This window comes from Leptidea sinapis, chromosome 4 (genome assembly GCF_905404315.1).
Source record: "Leptidea sinapis chromosome 4, ilLepSina1.1, whole genome shotgun sequence".
In the NCBI taxonomy this organism is placed as follows: domain Eukaryota; kingdom Metazoa; phylum Arthropoda; class Insecta; order Lepidoptera; family Pieridae; genus Leptidea; species Leptidea sinapis.
This window is the reverse complement of record NC_066268.1, coordinates 505,500-523,032: the sequence shown is the minus strand read 5'-3', so window position 1 is coordinate 523,032 and position 17,533 is coordinate 505,500. Positions and strand designations below refer to the sequence as shown.

Below are 17,533 nucleotides of genomic sequence, written 5' to 3'. Positions count from 1 at the left end.
CTTTAGTCACATGTTCACAAGCTTCTTCTAATATTTTTAGCATTTTTGTTGTGGTAAATGGGGGTTCTGTATTACATCTTGCAGCATATCCATTAATTTGAGCCCACAACAACTCAATTGCATTTATTCACAATGGTAAGGCAGTAACTGTATAACTCTGTGCCCATGTTCTAACGCTATTTCGTCAATGACGTATCGGATCTTGGTTGGTTTGTTTTCTTTTAAAAGACTCACGTACTAATTCCGCTTTTAACGTATTTGTGTTTGCATCTTCACCATTTTTTTGAAGCCATGCGACGATGTCAGCTTTCTTTTGGGATTGGGCAGGTGGCTTGTCAATTTGCATCGAGTGGTATGTGGCGTTGTCCATAATTATAATAGGTGGTTCAGGGAGGCTAGACAACATTGAGGTAAACCATTCGGTAAACTTTTCTCCAATGATTTCTTCATGATAGTCTCCAGTGGTTTTTGACGCAAAAGTCATGAGAGAACCTTCGACAAACCCGTTGATGGTTCCGGCGTGACAAATTATAAGTCACGATCCTTTTCCAACAGTAACTTTGGACGTAGATGCTGCAGTGTCATCAGTTCAAGAACGGTTTACAGTATGGTTAGCATTAAGCCATGTTTCATCCAAAAACACAACATTATGCCAATTTTCAATTTCTTTGACTTGCCGTAAAAAACTATATTTTGCCATCACGATATCAAATCTTTCCATCAATATTTTGCGTTTGTTACATTGTTTGTTTCGAAATCCAACGGTCTTCAATATCTTCGTAAAATAACTTTTCCCACCGAAGAATAATCCAGCTTCCTTCAGTGATTATACTAACTTTTTCTTGTTGGATACTCCTTCCGTAAATAGTAGCCCAACACATGTCTTCGCAAGGCATCGGCATCAAAGCTACGCCTACGACTGGTTTTGTTCGTTTTCTTTTCTGGTGTGTGAAGTTTATTTTCATCTGTGCAAGTCTCGCCATGTTTTTCTTAAGTTATTCGTCTAACAGTTCGTTGTCCAATATTTAGCGCATCAACTACGCGTTCAACCACTGACGTTATAGGTAAAATTGGCCCTCAATTTTGATATTCACGATCGAAATAGTTACAAACGCGTTAACGAACTCATGTATCTGAATATTTAGAACAGTTCTCTGCGTACATTCGGGCATATCAACGAAATCCACAACAAAAGGCGTAAACAGAGTCCAAACTAACGAGCAAGGGTCAACAGTAATGCAGTATCAATATCCGAAATCCAAAGCCAGGTAAAAACTATATCACAATCGCAGTGCACTCATAATTTGTACTTTTCGAAGCAACGTCAAGTCGAAGCGGCTTTGTCTTGCATTGAGCATTGACGCGAGTTTGTCGGAGGTTGTATTTGTGCTGGCCAGCGATCCTATGAGACGATCGTATTAGATTTCATTTATTAAAATTTTTAATTTCGAAAAACATATGCCGTGTTTTGTGGTAAATAAGAACACCAATAATTAGAATCTTATAAAAATAAAAAATAAGTGTTCGCGGGACCCTAATATAGTTTAGAAATCAATGTAATAAATAAATTTTGTGTCCTAAAATGATACATTCGATAAATTTTTATGACTAACTGCACATCACTATTGACAATAAAGAACAGTAATTTGCTCCATCAATGTAATTATTAATTAATACGAAACTTCATGAGTTAAGATATGGTTATTGTACTGGTGTAGTTTTATAAGTCTAACATGATTTTGAGTCTGTAGTTACTTGAAAATAAAGTTTTATTATTATTATTATAAAATGCCTATGATGTAAAATTTATTCAGAAAAATCAAATGTCGACATTGCCGTAAGGATATACAACTGACATTATCATGTTCAATTCCCGGTTCATTCAGGAAATTATTTAATAATATGTGAACGCAGTTTAAATTGTTTTTAAAATAAAAATATTCCATTTCCCATAGAGCTTCATTGAACGTGCCAACAATGGCAGGAGGCACGCGGGTAACGGTTCGTGACTAATAATAAATAAACAATGATACGCATCCTACTAATATTATAAACGCTAAAGTTTGTATGAATGTATAGATGTATGTTTGTTACACTGTCACAAAAAAAACTACTGATTTTTTATGAAACTTTACAATAATATGGCTTACACATCAGAATAACACAATATAGGCCTTAATTTATAATGGAAATGATTATTTTAAAATGTCCTACAAAAAACCCGCGACAACAAATTATATCTATATTTTATGTGTAAGAAATTTTCGCCAAATAGTGAACCATAAATACAATAAATACTGATAATTTCTTTCTAACACACATTTGGTAGATTATAATGGATTCTTATATTAGGATAAACACTTTATCTCTTCTGTTGTTTAAAGAAGACAAACTTTTCCTTTCAAGCTACATCATTTGAACAAATGTTTTTAGTAGTAATTACAATGACCAAGCGAGTGCGCGATACTTTAGTGCGGTCCGGCGGAGGGCGAACTGCTGAATAGATTTAATTCAAATTTGCAATTTTAACAAGAAATAGAGACATATAGCCTACATTTTATTCTGAAACTAAAGAATCGATCAACAGAACCTATTTATAACCAACAAAAAGCCAAGTATCCGTTAATAATTTTTGGAGGATAATGATCAAAACACGCACATCTAAATATAAAATAATAGCACACTTCAGGGTTCTTTCCTAAAACATTCAAGAAGGGTCTGAGTGTACTTAAAGTCCCTGCGTCCCTATTGAAAGCTGAAAGTACAAGCGGTTTCTATAGTGTTTATTGGGGCTTATGTACAGAAATAGACTTAGTATAATATCGCGAGTTTTTTTTTATAAATATGTACTATATATACATAATAAAGGCATAAGGGCATTTATTTTTCTCAAAATTGATTCAATTAGAATTCTTTTTGATGTCATTTCTAATATACTAGATACTTCTATCGCTTCGGAAACAAGTGGCGCTCTGAGAGAGAAGAAGTGGCGCAAGAAACAGTCCCAGAATTCTTCTTTTTTCACGCTGTTTTTAACAAAATATACAATATTGTACTAGCATTGTTATACAATATTGTATTGCTATGAAATAATCATAATCTAGTCCCAGGCTGTCCGATCACTTAGATTTTCAGCTGTAGAGTTTTATAGAGATTTAGTCCAGAGCCATTTTTTTATTTTATTAATAGATAATGCCTGAACAGTGGCTGAAATTTTATTATAAAAGTGTATACATTTGCCTCTGTGTCTCTTATGAAGCCTATTAGAATTAGTTACAAGCAATCCCTTATTTCTAGTGTTATAATAATGAAAATCACTATATGAATTTCACATTTTCATAGATGTACTGATAATTAACAGTCACAGTATTTATTTCTTTAAATTTTTCTTTCAGTACAGTGTAAACATTACTGTGTTTCGGTCTGAAGGGCGCCGTAGCTAGTGATATAGCTGGGCAAATGAGACTAAACGACTAAACGTCTCAAGGTGACGAGCACAATTGTAGTACCGCTCAGAATTTTTGGGTTTTTCAAGAATCCTGAGTGGCACAGCAATGTAATAGGCAAGACGTATCAATTGCCATCAGCTGAACGACCTGCTAGTCTCGTCCCTTATTTTCATAACAAAAAGTGTGTGTGTCAGCTCCGACGCACGACTGGAGTTTACTCCTCAATAACGATTGTCTTTGAACAGGTACTAAACAAAATCAAGTCCAATGGAGTCGGTTACAAACAGACATACAGCAGAAGCTAATAAAAGTGTATTAATTAAAAAATCAAATAAATACTTAACACTCAAAATATGTCAGGAAATGGCCAAACACAAACCCTGTTAAAAGCGGAACTCAAAATTTCAATTTTAAAAGGTCCATCAAGGAAGTTACATTTTGGCACATCCTAATAGGCATGCTATACTACATGCGTAAGATATCACACAGTATACTGTGTATGCGGGCTACACACAAGTATATATGTATATATATATATATATATATATATACTTACTCACACACACAACTAAAAAGTGAAAGGTGTGCGAGAAATGATGCGCACCGAAAACATTAGTATCCCATTTGATGAGTAGGTTTTACTCTCCATATTATTCTCATACCGGGCGCCTAATTTGAAAATCAATTCTTAAGGCGACACTAAATGCCAGCGACCTTGAGCGATATGAATTCACGGCTGCCGGTCCGCCATCTATGTAACAAAGCCAATATTTTCAAAATTCTTGCGTGGAAAAGAGTTTATGTAAGCAGTAAGCAGAAAACACCATGTTTGCGTGTTTTCTGCTTACTCTTCGCCTTAAGCAGTAAACTCCAAAAAAGCGTATACCTTAAAACACGTAGTTAATACATACGTATTTCACGTATACGAGAAATTACTGGGCAAATGAGACTTAGCATCTTATATCTCTACGTGACTAGCGCAATTGCAATTCTAAGCGGCACTGCATTGCAACGGACAGGGCGTATCAATTACCATCAAGTGAACCTCCTGCTTATCTCGTCATTTAGTGTCATAATAAAATCAATCATATTCCGTTTTTACGAAAATTATTTTCATCATAATTGTGAGTCCTATATGTTGTGTTTAATTAAAGTCGTTCATGACTATGTGACCTTTCTAAACAATATAATTGAGTCATTATAAATTTATATGTCATACAGATCGTATTATAAATAATAAAATATTTTTTATATCGTTACCAAATACACGAATGATAAAACTATAAGGTGTAAGTAAATAACAGTATTTACTTACTGTCTAAATTTAATGCTTAAATTTAAAAATTATAGTTTTCAAGACTACACAAACACGCTTTTTACAAATTTTATTTGTACCAAAATTTTTGTGACGTTGCGGGATTCGAACCTGGAGGTCTACTCGTAAAATCGACAACGATATATTCGGAACGTTACGATAATACCCCGAATATATCGCACCATATGCTCTAACAAATGTTCGTATTCCATGTCGTTTATCGTAAAAACATCGTAACCATAGACTAATATTTTGATTTTTTTACGATGTTAGACTGAATAAATTATGCGCAATCCTTAAAAAACTAAATATAATCTGTGCTATGTCGCTGTTAAGTGTCAAAAGTCAAAACATAGTTTAGGCGCTAAGGACCATGCCACGGGGCCTACTCCTAAAATCGATATACGATAAATCGTGCTGTTTCGTTCGTTCAATCATTGTTTTGACATTGAATACGATGTAACTAAGAGTAGGACCCGACACGACTAATGCCACGATATATCGAATATCGATTTTAGGAGTAGGCCCCCTGCGCTTCTCGGGGTAACTGAGTTTGATGGGCCCGTTCTTCTCAGGTCTGAGGCATTCGTTATGAAATGGGTGATAGTTTTTTTGACTTTCAATAAGTGAGGTCACATCATATTTTGAATAAAAATATTTGAATAACAAGGGTCGCAGCTTTCTACCAACTGAGCGAACCGTCCGCATGGTCTTTAAATCTTGGGATGTATTTATCACGCTAGGGTGTATCTTCTATAGGCCTACAGAAAAGTCCCTAATGATATATATCTATCTCTTAAGGATAACATACTATATCCATTTTATTACTAGTTAATAGTAATAAAATTATAATTATACTATTAACTAGTAATAAAATGGACATAGTATAAAATCTTATTACACATTTCCGATGGCTCAAAGTAAATTATTCCCGAATACTTACATAATTCTCTTTTCTATTGACAGAACAGCGTCTGTCGGGTAAGCCTGTTATTTTATAAAACTTACATATTATATTACTAGGCGTTCTCGCCCGCTTCGCTGGTCCAAGTTTAAAAGGAAATAAATCAAATTTAATTGATCTTATTACAAATACAATAAAAAATGAGCAGTCATAAACCATTTAGAATAAATTTCGCAACGAATGGTGTTAGTTTCATGTTGATACGATCAGTGATTTTGGGAGCCTTAACCAAAAGAACAAAGACCATTTTTAACCGACATCAAAAAAGGAGGAGGTTCTCAATTCGTCGGTATGTTCTTTTTTTTATGTTTGTTTCCTCAAAACTTTCGACTGGGTGAACCGATTATGATAATTCTTTTTTTTATTTGAAAGCTGGTGCTTCCCGATTACGGAATCCATGACAGAGAAACGGAACTCTTCAATTCTTAGGAGCAAGTTAACGATACTCGGCCGAATCTTTTTTATGCTATCCAGATATTTAAGTCATCTAGTATAACATAGTTATGGTCGAGTAATTGTCGTAGTCGAATATGATTATCAATGGGACTCCTAAACGACTTACAGCAGGGTGCGATCTGTGGCAGAATTTCTAACTGTCTATAATCAAATTGCAAAGCACTTACGTTCATTGCTGCATTGAAAAATTTAGTATATCTACACATATTAGACATATTGTTAGTTGGTGTACTTCAAATTCACTAAAAATCATAAAATATTTTTATTTTAACAATAATACAACCGACTTCAAAAACACTGTTCCAAAACGCATGATTGCGTATTTTTATACAATCTAATTAATTAATCTAATTCTAGTTACGATTATTGTGATTTTTGGAATCGGTATTTTCCAAGATAGGTTTGTGATACTTTGGTGTACATACATAGTTATAGGTGAGATGTGCTTGAGTCGTGAGGAGACGAGAGGCTAGAGCGGGTCGCGGCGGAAGGACACCGATTCCAAAAATAATAATAATCGTAACAAGAATTAGATTAATTACTTAGATTGTATAAAAATACGCAATTTATTTTAAATTTTTTAGTGCACATTATATCTATTGTTTTGGAATAGTGTTTTTGAAGTCGGTTGTTTTTTGTAATAGTAGAAGGGGTATTTAGACGCCTGAGCGCAGCGAGGGTGGCTATAGTCCGAGTAGGAATTGATTATTTTACCCGTGTTTAACACTCTTATTTTCATTTCAAATATGAAGAAAATATAACTAGTTGTTTATCTAAACAATTTATTCATAATATATAATAATATTAGTAGTACCCATTTAAAATTAATTGTCAAATAAAGGACAATTCGTGAAATTAAAATTTATATTTTTGTTCGGAATGTTTATGCTCTTTGATATATTATGACAAATTTGGCTGTTCTGGATATCTGTAAGACTCTGGTAAATATCATCAGACGATAGATTCCATGGCGGATACTCCGTCAATTAATTTAATTCCGCCACAGATACATAACTGAACATAAATCAGTATCCCGCCAAATAAAGTCGCCTTTTTAAATTTTAAATATGGAACTCACCGCGTAATTGTTACGGCTTATTCCGCTCAAAGAAGTTTGCGCTAAGTTCACACTGGCTGTTTAGAAAGTTATTATGTTTTTTGTTTACTTAAAACTCTTCATAGCTGACAGCAGTTCTATTTTTAAAGTTCATTCCGGCCCTTGGTGGAAAGTAATTTGTATGTGTTTTTCCCTCTCTATGAAGGGAAGTAGCATTTTCCACCCAATAATCAGATCAAAACAGCATTACTTTCCGAGAATGAGAAAAATATTTTTTTTATGAGATATATAATATATAGAGATGACAATACCAGCAGATCTTTACTCGTCAATGGTAATGTAACCAAGGCGAAAGCCGGCAAAGCTGAGTCTCTACATCTGGAATAGCACTAAAAGACATAAAAGGCATTTATTTTCTCAAAATTCCTTTAGAATTATTTTTAATATCAGTTCAGACACTACAAACGCGACCAAACAAATGGCGCTCTGAGAAAGAAGAAAAGGCGCAAGAAACTCTCTCAGCATTCTTTTTTGCGCTCTTTTTAATAAAATATACAATATTGTACTGTCATTGCTATTGCTATAAAATAATCATAAACAATATTCAGCTGGAGTAGTACCATTTACGGCAGACTTTTTTTTTTATAAAACATTTAAATATATATATAGACCATGCCTGAACAGTGGCTGGGACATTATTATAAAAGCGTATACATTTACCCTCAAAGCTGTTATGTATCTTATGAAGCCTACTTGAATAAGTTTCAAGCAATCCCTTATTTCTAGTGGTATATTCTCACTCTCTCGAGTTATAAGTCTAATACCAGTGTAACCAGTGGGAAGCTCCTTTGCACAGGATGCCGGTTAGATTATGGGTACCACAACTGCCATGAAGCAGTATTGTGTAAACATTCCTGTGTTTCGGTCTGAAGGGCGCCGTAGCTAGTGAAATAACTGGGCAAATGAGACTTAACATTATATGTTTCAAGGTGACAATTGTAGGGCAGCTCAGAGTTTTTGGGTTTTTCAAGAATTCTAAGCAGCACTGCATTGTAATGGGCAAGGCGTATCAATTACCATCAGCTGAACGTCCTGCTCGTCTCATCCCTTATTTTCATTAAAAAAAATCTAACATTTTTTTTTTGATTCTATATATTGGTGAAAGTGATATCATACCTTAATGTTTCAGTATCGCATACAACGGATGACATGATCTTCCAATGGGATCCAGAAGTACCTCTGGTCGTGGACGAAAACATTGAACTGCCGCAGCTGGAGTTAGTTCAAAATAGAACTGCAGATTGTACCCAGGTTTATTCTACTGGTATGTATAACTTTTTAATTTACGTACAAGATTTAATTTACTATTTATTTATTTATTTATTTAAGACAACAAAAGGTCCATATATAAATGTTAGTGAAATAGTCTTAACCTATGTTAGGAATACAATAATAAATTACATATATGTTAGTAACAAGCTTATTCTATATTAGTTGATATAATTAATAAACTTACAAACTAACCCAGACATCCAGTGCGCTTTGAATGCGCTGTCCTGTCTGTCGGCTATCACCTTCAAAATAATATTGGGACTCCTCTCCAACCTATTTTTGACGGAGGCGATTCTTTTCCGTATGATTGCGGAAAAACCATCGACACGGTTCTCCACAAACATACCGGACGCGCTACAATACCGAGGCAGTCCCAACATTATCCTGAAGATGTTATTATATTGGACACGGAGAGCATTAATAGATTTTTGGGTATAGTCAACCCACAGACTGCACGTGTAAAAGCTCTGACAGAATGACTTGAATAGCGTGATCTTTACATCTTTTGTGCAACGTGCAAATCTGCGAGCCAACATATTCCCTCTAACCGCCAACGCTCTCCGCTCCCTATCAATGTCACAATTATCCTTCATGTCTGCTGTAACCACATGACCCAGGTATGTGAACTTGTGCACCCTCACCAGCTCTGCACCGTACAACCTCACTGGAGGTACATAGCTCGGAGAAATTCCGCCTGCCGCAAAGACCATGAGCATGCTTTTTTTTACATTAATGACGATACTCGAACGGTTAGCTGAGTTGGAAGAGCACTCGCACGGAACCCAACATCGTGGGTTCGAGTCCCGCATCGTTCATGAAATTTTGTTTTTAAATTTTATTTCTGTATCAATCCTATAAGTGAGGGTTATCACTTTAAAAACATAACAAATTCTTAGATTTGCAAGAGCAACATCTCAAGTCAATTTCCTAATATGCAAATACTGGAGTTGGGCATATTATCAGTAGATCCTGAAGCCACAACCTAAGAGTTGAATGAAGCATACAAGATTTTATGACGATACGTCACTCGAACGGTTAGTTAGTAGAACGGTCGTGGGTTCGAGTTCCGCATCGTTTTCATTATTTTATTTGCGTATTTAATGTACAACCGCTAGGCTAAGTGGCACTGGGCTGGGCATATATTGGTTCATATGCCTCAGAACGGACAAAGAAGTCGAGGCAGAACCCATAAAAACGACGGTGTGACGATCTGGATGCCTATAATAAGATCCGGTCGGAGCTGGCGCAGAACCGCGATAAATAGAGTAAAGCAGGGTAGTCCTTTCCCTAGCAGTGGGAGTAATAAGTGTATAGGTATTTTTATTTATACTCGCTTCTACAACAATGTACTTATGAGTTCCAAAAATTTTCAAATGATATCTTACCTAGCCAAGCCATTTTCTTGTCCTTCCCAGAATACAATGGGCGACCCGAGCGAAAATGCTCAGGGGTTCTCCGAATATGACAGAGCCGGCACCCTCTTGGGTTAAAATATCTTTGACTGCTATCATAATGGTGGATGGGGGATGAGCATATTTAAATCGTTGATTCAGTAATTTGTTTATTTTCACACAAAATATGTATTTTTATAATATATGTCCGGAATGTTTAATTATTAAATTAAATCCAATCTATTTTATTTATTTTTTTATGGAAAAGGCATACAAACGAGCGTACGGGTCACCTGGTGTTATGTGATCACCGCCACCCACATACTCTTGCAACACCAGAGGAATAACAGGAGCGTTGCCGGCCTTTATAGAATCACGGTGTTATCATAGCCTTTTTTTGAAAGTATCCATGTTGTATCATCCCAGAAACACCGCACAAGGAAGCTCTTTCCACAGCTTTGTTTTACATGGAAGAAAGTTCCTTGAAAACCGCAAAACCTCCGCACTGTGCAGGAACGCCACACATCCAGGTGGTGGGGATGATATCCGAATTTGTGGCGTGTTGTGCGAAGGTGAAATTCGGCGGCAGGAATCAGGTGAAACAGCTCTTCGGAACACTCCCTGTGATAAATGCGACACACAATGAAGCGTCTCTACGCAACGCCAGGTGATCGAGTCGTTCACAGAGCACTGGGTCCCCGCCCATTCGAAGTGCTCCACGACAGTAACCTATTCGAACAATGACGTGCGAAACATAACGGCGCTAGGCCGTTAATAAATGCATTGTCGGACATTTTATAATAAAGTTTCAGCTTTGTGAACATCTCTACATCTCTCGCTTTTTAATATAAAAAAAACGCTTATTTATAGGTCAATGACTTCATCACAAAACAATTATTTATCGCGAAAACATTTAGACCACCTGGTCACTTGGCTAATGATAAATGGATTAAAAGATAATCCAAATCTCATTAAATTAGGCAACGGAATTTTTGATATTCGAGAAAGAAAGTCATATCTTAGATAAGGGGATTTGCCTTACGAATTCGCGCCTTGATCCAAATTCACCATAATTTGTTTGTGAATTGTAAATTAAAGCTATATGGGTCCTTGTGTTAAATTCGTAATGGCTTTATTGATTCTATGAACTGTTTTATAATTATAACTGAGATCTTTAGAGCGTACTTAGAATTTAATCAGACTTTATTTACATAAATTTAGCTGAGTGTAAGCTTAGCATAATCATTATTTTTTTTCGTTTTTATAGTCATTTAACAGCTGAAATTATACTGAACTGATGCTAAAACAGCCCAATGCAATAGCCATGTTCACGTTTCATCACATTCAGCTAAGTTTTACGTAAGTAAAGTCTGAGCAAAGTTGAAGTATATAAACCTGATAATTTCAAATTGTTTTATATCAGGTGTTATATAAATTAAGACAATACTTAAATTTAGAAACACGCATACGTCTGTGTGATACTCACGTCCTTTCTCAATTTAATTATATGGACACTGTTTATGGCCCACGACTACTTTTTAAAACTAAAAATGCCATACAGCGAGTGCAGAATGCGTGCGCTAGATTTTGTTCGAATCCCCGTAGTCACGTTACACCATATCTCAAAGAGGCAAAAGTACTCAACATGGACGGAAGAAGGCATTTACACCTTGCTGTGTTACTCTTTGGCATAATTGCTTGGAAAACACCAGCATACTTATATCAAAGTTAGAATGGCTTGGACAGGTTTGAATATGGATACGAGGTCCGCTACATATATTCCTAGCCACCGCACTGCTGCGTTTAGTAATATAATAATACCATTCAAAATTTCAAAATAAAAACTAATAAATTATCTACTTAATGACATTTATAAACCTGTGTGTTTATAAAAGTGCTTGTACCTCTTTTAAATTTTATATTATAATATTAATATTTATATTAACTATAATTTATATTAACATTTATTTATTAATAATAACCTCATATTTTTTGTTTTTTCAATCGTTAAGATCTAAATGATCTTCTTTTTATGTTCAATTTCTTTTATTTATTTATTTTAATAGTTAAAATACAAACATTAGATCTATACTACCTTTATTTACTGATTTTAACTTCTATTAAATTATATTCATAACTATAATTTAAAAATTACTAGTCGCTGCTACTCCAGGACTCAATATTGTTGGGACTACTGAAAACCAGTGCTACATTGGCGCCACGCCATTGCAGCTTATTACTGAGTTAGCTCCATTTGGTGACATTCACTGCCGCACAGTACCTTTTCGTTTTTAGCTATAAATTGTATTATTTAATTGGTTTTAATTGTTAGTTCTAAGAATTCATAACTCATTCTTGTTTGTTATTTAATAATTGTGTGGTGGTGGTTTGTTACCAATATTTCTTTATTCTATTCTATTCTAAGTATGCTCTATAGATCTCAGCCTAATGCCTTGATCACACGTACCGAGTAAACCGGTGAGACAGTGCTCTCGGTCGAGAACTCGGTACGTATAAACATAGCGCCGAGTGCACGGCCGAGCGCTCGGCCGAACAAAGTGGCGAGACAACAGCTCGGCTGCCGTTCTACCTACTAGACCGAGTTACCACCCTCCCGCTTACCCGCACTGTCTCGCTCACTCACTCGGCAGGTTTGAACGTGCACTGTCTCGCCGCTCGCCACTCGGCCACATGATTGACGCGTCGCCGCACGTGGTTTTTTTGAGTGCAGTTGTTTAAAACAAGTTAAAATGTCTACAAATATCAAATGGGACGTCGAAACAACTATTAAATTTATGCAGTTATATAAACTAAATCCGTGTCTATGGAACTTTAAATCACCTGAATACAAGATAAAGCAAAAACGGGATGCAGCATATAATTCCATAGTTAATGGAATGAATATAATGGGTTTCGGTACACTAGAAGTTAAAAACAAAATAAGAAATTTACGGTCGACGTACCAACAAGAAAATAAAAAATTTCAAGAATCGAAGAAATCCGGAGCGGGTCTAAGTAATGTGTACACTTCAAATATTAAATGGCTGAAAGAGATGGAAGAGGTGTTTTCAAAAGATTTAAACAAAAATGTTTTTGAAAACGTAAGTATTTTTTATTGTTACTTTTTATGTTATAATGTAGATAAGGGAGACTGGGACACTTGATTCCCTATTTTTATGTTTATCGCTAATTTATTAAATTTTTTACCGTCGTTGACTGTATTAAACTTCCCGGTTTATAATTTCAATATTTATCAAACATTCGAAAGAGGCCAAGTTATTATTATATTTCCGGTCATAAATTAATAAATAATCAACTCTTCCTGATAGAATATCAGGGAGAGTAGTTTTCGGCCGAATTACCATGAAAAAATACCAGTTCACCGTACATTTGGGAGATTTCTACTGTTATTACCGATTAAAATATCTATAACATCGTTAAAATATGTCGCCTAGAGATGATGTGTCCCTAGTTTTCCCTATTTCTTAAATAAAATTATGAAATCATTCTGTTTTGCCACGATACGGCACCTGCCCCACTGAAGAGCTCCCTTGCTGTACGTGCTGCATTGTTGGTGCTATGATCAGTGATAGTTGGCAAAGTAGCTATAAGTTCTCGCCTCCAACTCCCCTCAGAAACGGATCTTGAATCTATATCTTCTTCATCAACACAACCCCTTGGAAAGTAATGGCCGGGATTTGTGAGACGTAACCAATTGTGCAGCGCACATGAGGCGCGAATAATTTTATCGGTGGTTTCGTCATTAGTTGGTATGGGTTTTTGAAAAATTCTAAACCTGCTTGCCAGAATACCAAATGCATTTTCGACGATTCTCCGTGCTCTAGAGACTCTGTAATTGATTATTTTTTGTTTCGTTGAAAAATTTGTGCCACTGTATGGTTTTAATAAATATGATTTTAGTGGAAACGCATCATCTCCAACTATAAAATCCTCCTTTTGGAAGCAAATTATTCTCAAGATCACTACGTAATTCGCTGTTTTTGAATATCCCCCCATCTGAATTTCTTCCATTAGCCCCAATATTTACAAATCGAAAACAATAGTCATGATCCACCACATCCATCAAAACCACACTGTTGGAACCCTTGTAATTAAAATATTCACTTCCACAATTCGGTGGTGCTTGAATTATCACATGCTTCCCGTCTATAGCGCCGTGGCAACCAGGGAAATTCCACCTTGTTCTGAAGCCTAATTCTATTTCTTTCCATTCTCCATTGTTCTGCGGTACCTGAAACAATAATTTATTTTCATTTCATTTCACAGATTCCTGGTCTTACTAATGAGGACACAGTTTCTCAGGACAGTAGCTCTGCTACATCTTCGCATCCAAACATTAACCAGGAAGTATTAGCTAATACAAGCAACCACCAGCAAGCACCACTTACTGTAACTACGACTGCCACTGGAAATACTGCGAGAGCTACAAAGAGAACCAAAGGAAATTTTCAAGCTGTTTCTGATCTTAAAAAGTTAAATGATGGGATAAATTCTGAGAGTGAAACCGTATTTGATGTGTTTGGAAGGAGTGTTGCGTTACAACTTAAGAATTTATCGGCAGAGAATGCTCTAATAGCACAAAGTAGAATCCAGAATATTCTGACAGAATTTGGGATAAAAGAACTTAGAACTACTTCGTCTTTTTCTAATCACAGCTACCAAACACCGTCTTCTGTATATTCAGACACGACTAATGACTATTATCAGTTTGATGAAACTTATGTGGATTCTCCGCCACAACTACCAACACCAGCTCCCTCTACATCGCAAACAATCTTTGCTGCAACATCTACTCCAGTGCCTAATGTCAACGCTACGCCAGATTCTATAAGCACTAATGACATCGTAGCAGCTGCGATGTTTGCAGCTATGGAAACAGATGGAAGACAACAAGTTTGATTTTTATTTTTGTCTTCTTTGTACCCTTTGTTTGAAATTAATAAAAAAGTAATAAATTCACTAAGTTTTATTTTTAGTATGTAAGAAAAAAGTACGTACCTTTAAATAATTTTCCAAAAAAGTAAATATTGCATCCATGACTTCCGGTATGAGTGATGATATTGCAGCCCGAGATACTCTGTAAAAAGCCTGCAAATAACGGTAGCTCGCGCCAGTTACCAAATAGCATAACGCTATTTGTAGTTTAGTCTTTGCAGTTATAGCTTCTCTCATGACTGTATCTTCCCTTTGTATCAATGGAGTAATATTTCCTAACAATGTGTCAAAATGTTGTACATCCATTCTTAAAAGCATTCTAAATTCATCAGGATCTTCTACCTCTAATTCATTAAAAACAGTGTTTGTGGCGCCAAAACTAGATCTTCTCAACATCCATGGCCTTGTGAAAATGCGGCGTTGCTCCTTTTCCAACAGTTCATTTAATTCATCTACTAATAGTGGAATAAGTAACTTTGTATATTTTCTAATTATCTTTTTACGATCCATCATATCCGAATTTTAGTCTCAATAGAACTGAACTGACTGTGCTTATTTCAAAACGTGTGTGAACTCGCTTACTACACTGTCTCGGACGAGAAACAATTTACTGTCTCGCCGGTTTGCTCGGTACGTGTGATCAAGGCATAAGTCGTAGTAGTGTAAAGCAGCATTATTACACAATTACCTTTCTGTGCTCGAAGCTATTATAAGCTTCATCATGTAGTTTACCTATTTATAGATGATGAACAAATTAAATGATGGTGAAATTAAATTAAACAAAATAAGGTATATCTATATTTATTTGAAACAATTATTTTGGATGGACAAAACTTGAAGAACTTATCTAAATATAAATGTCCAGCGTAGGGTTATAATGTTTTTTGAATGATAGCGAATAATTTTGCACGAATTGCTTTATTTATCAGTATAAAAGTACTAGAATTTATGTGGTTAAATACAAAATTCATTTATTACGCTTTCGTACACAAAAATGACAATTTTTTTCACATAAAAAATTTAACACTTCAGAACTATTACATTTATTTTACATTAAATGGCTTATCTCTCAGAAAAATCAACTTTCATCCATAATTTCAACGACTGTCTTACGAATTTTCGATCAGGTCACGTGTCCTGACGCGAGCATTTGATACCCATCCCAAGAAAAGTGCTCAACGGCGCTAAAGAAGTTTTCATTTCAAGAATAATTCTAAAATTTAAAGAAAATGATTGAAAATTTGAAATTTATAAACAATCACATTATGTATTTAGGAAACAAAATTTAAATCACACTTACGTGATCGCATAAGACGGTACGAAGTATGTGTCAGTGCCTACGCTAGCTCGCGGCTACTATTTCTTACAGGTTGTTCCGACATGATATTATGGGAAAATTGATATATTTATGTGGATTATGTATTTTATTTTAGAATATTTTTTATCATTACGGTTAAGGAATTCTACTCGTACGTTTATTTAATGCCATCGCCATATGTTACACGTCTTGTCGTATCAAATCTATTAGAAATCAAATTGTTACAAAAGGCTAATTTAAGTACAACATAAAAATAAGGGTGCAATGAGTTGTCCCAATAAAGTTGATGAACCATATAGACTACTGGTTAGTGACCCTGCCCATTGTGCTTAGAGGTTCCGGGTTTCAAATCTCGGTAGATGCAAACATTTATATTATGATGGATGCATGTTTCAGAGTCATGGATGTTTATTTACATTTAAGTATGGTAAAGTAAGTATATTGTATTAAATACATCGTTGTATTGTACACATAGTACAGGCTATGCCTAGTTTGGGGCAAAATAATTTGTGTGAAAGTGAGGTAATATTATAGATGTATTATTATTATTATTAACTTATAAGGTTTGCTACTCTGTATTGATATACCTAAGCTACCTTCAAGACAGCGGCTGTAGCAAGCACACAGTCAGTAGTGCTTGGTTAATCAAATCAAAACCAATCAAATATACACTATATTCATGACCACGGGTAAAAGAACTTCTCCAGTTGTCAATCTTTACAAAGTCCTTTCCGAGAAGGTGAAGTATGAAGTCTAGTCTATCAGAGCGTCATATATATAAGTATTTTATCAACTATATATCATTTCAAAGCATTAATTTAAAGGGACTATTTTCTTTTTCAGGAAACTTCACCTGTCTAGAAGTAATATTCAAACTGAAGCGACGTCTCGGGTACCATCTGTTCAATACATACATACCGACATGTCTCATCGTTATAATGTCAGTAAGTAAAGATAAAATCAAACATAATTTATTAATTTCAGTTAAAAAACATCATATATAATATGTCAGAATTATGATTTTATCAGAAATGAGGATAGGAAATGATTGCGATACTGAAGTGGCAGTGGGCAGGGAACATAGCGCGTCGGACAGATGACCGTTGGATCAGTAAACTCCTCGAATGGCGACCACGTACTGGAAGATGCAGTGTTGGTAGGCCCCCCACAAGATGGACCGTTGATTTGGTCAAGATCGCCGGAATACGTTGGATGCGGGTAGCGCAGGACCTATCATCGTGGAGATTTTTGGGGAGGCCTTTGGAGGATGATGATGATGATGATGGAGTTATTGT

At 35.4% G+C, this 17,533-nt stretch overlaps 2 protein-coding genes across 2 annotated transcripts in view; both read left to right on the top strand.

The window, feature by feature from the left end:
* The window catches only part of LOC126980008 (glycine receptor subunit alpha-2-like), a 57,946-nt gene that overhangs the window by 34,092 nt on the left and 6,321 nt on the right, over nt 1-17,533 (top strand). Inside the window, exons 5-6 of the mRNA XM_050829632.1 lie at nt 8,431-8,565; nt 17,082-17,182. Coding sequence (XP_050685589.1) covers nt 8,431-8,565; nt 17,082-17,182 — 236 coding nt within the window. The remainder of the gene's footprint in view (nt 1-8,430; nt 8,566-17,081; nt 17,183-17,533) is intronic.
* LOC126980011 (uncharacterized) lies at nt 12,750-14,921 on the top strand. Its single transcript, XM_050829636.1, has 2 exons — nt 12,750-13,065; nt 14,252-14,921. The coding sequence occupies exons 1-2, from the start codon at nt 12,760-12,762 to the stop codon at nt 14,882-14,884; spliced, it is 939 nt and encodes a 312-aa protein (XP_050685593.1). The 5' UTR covers nt 12,750-12,759; the 3' UTR covers nt 14,885-14,921.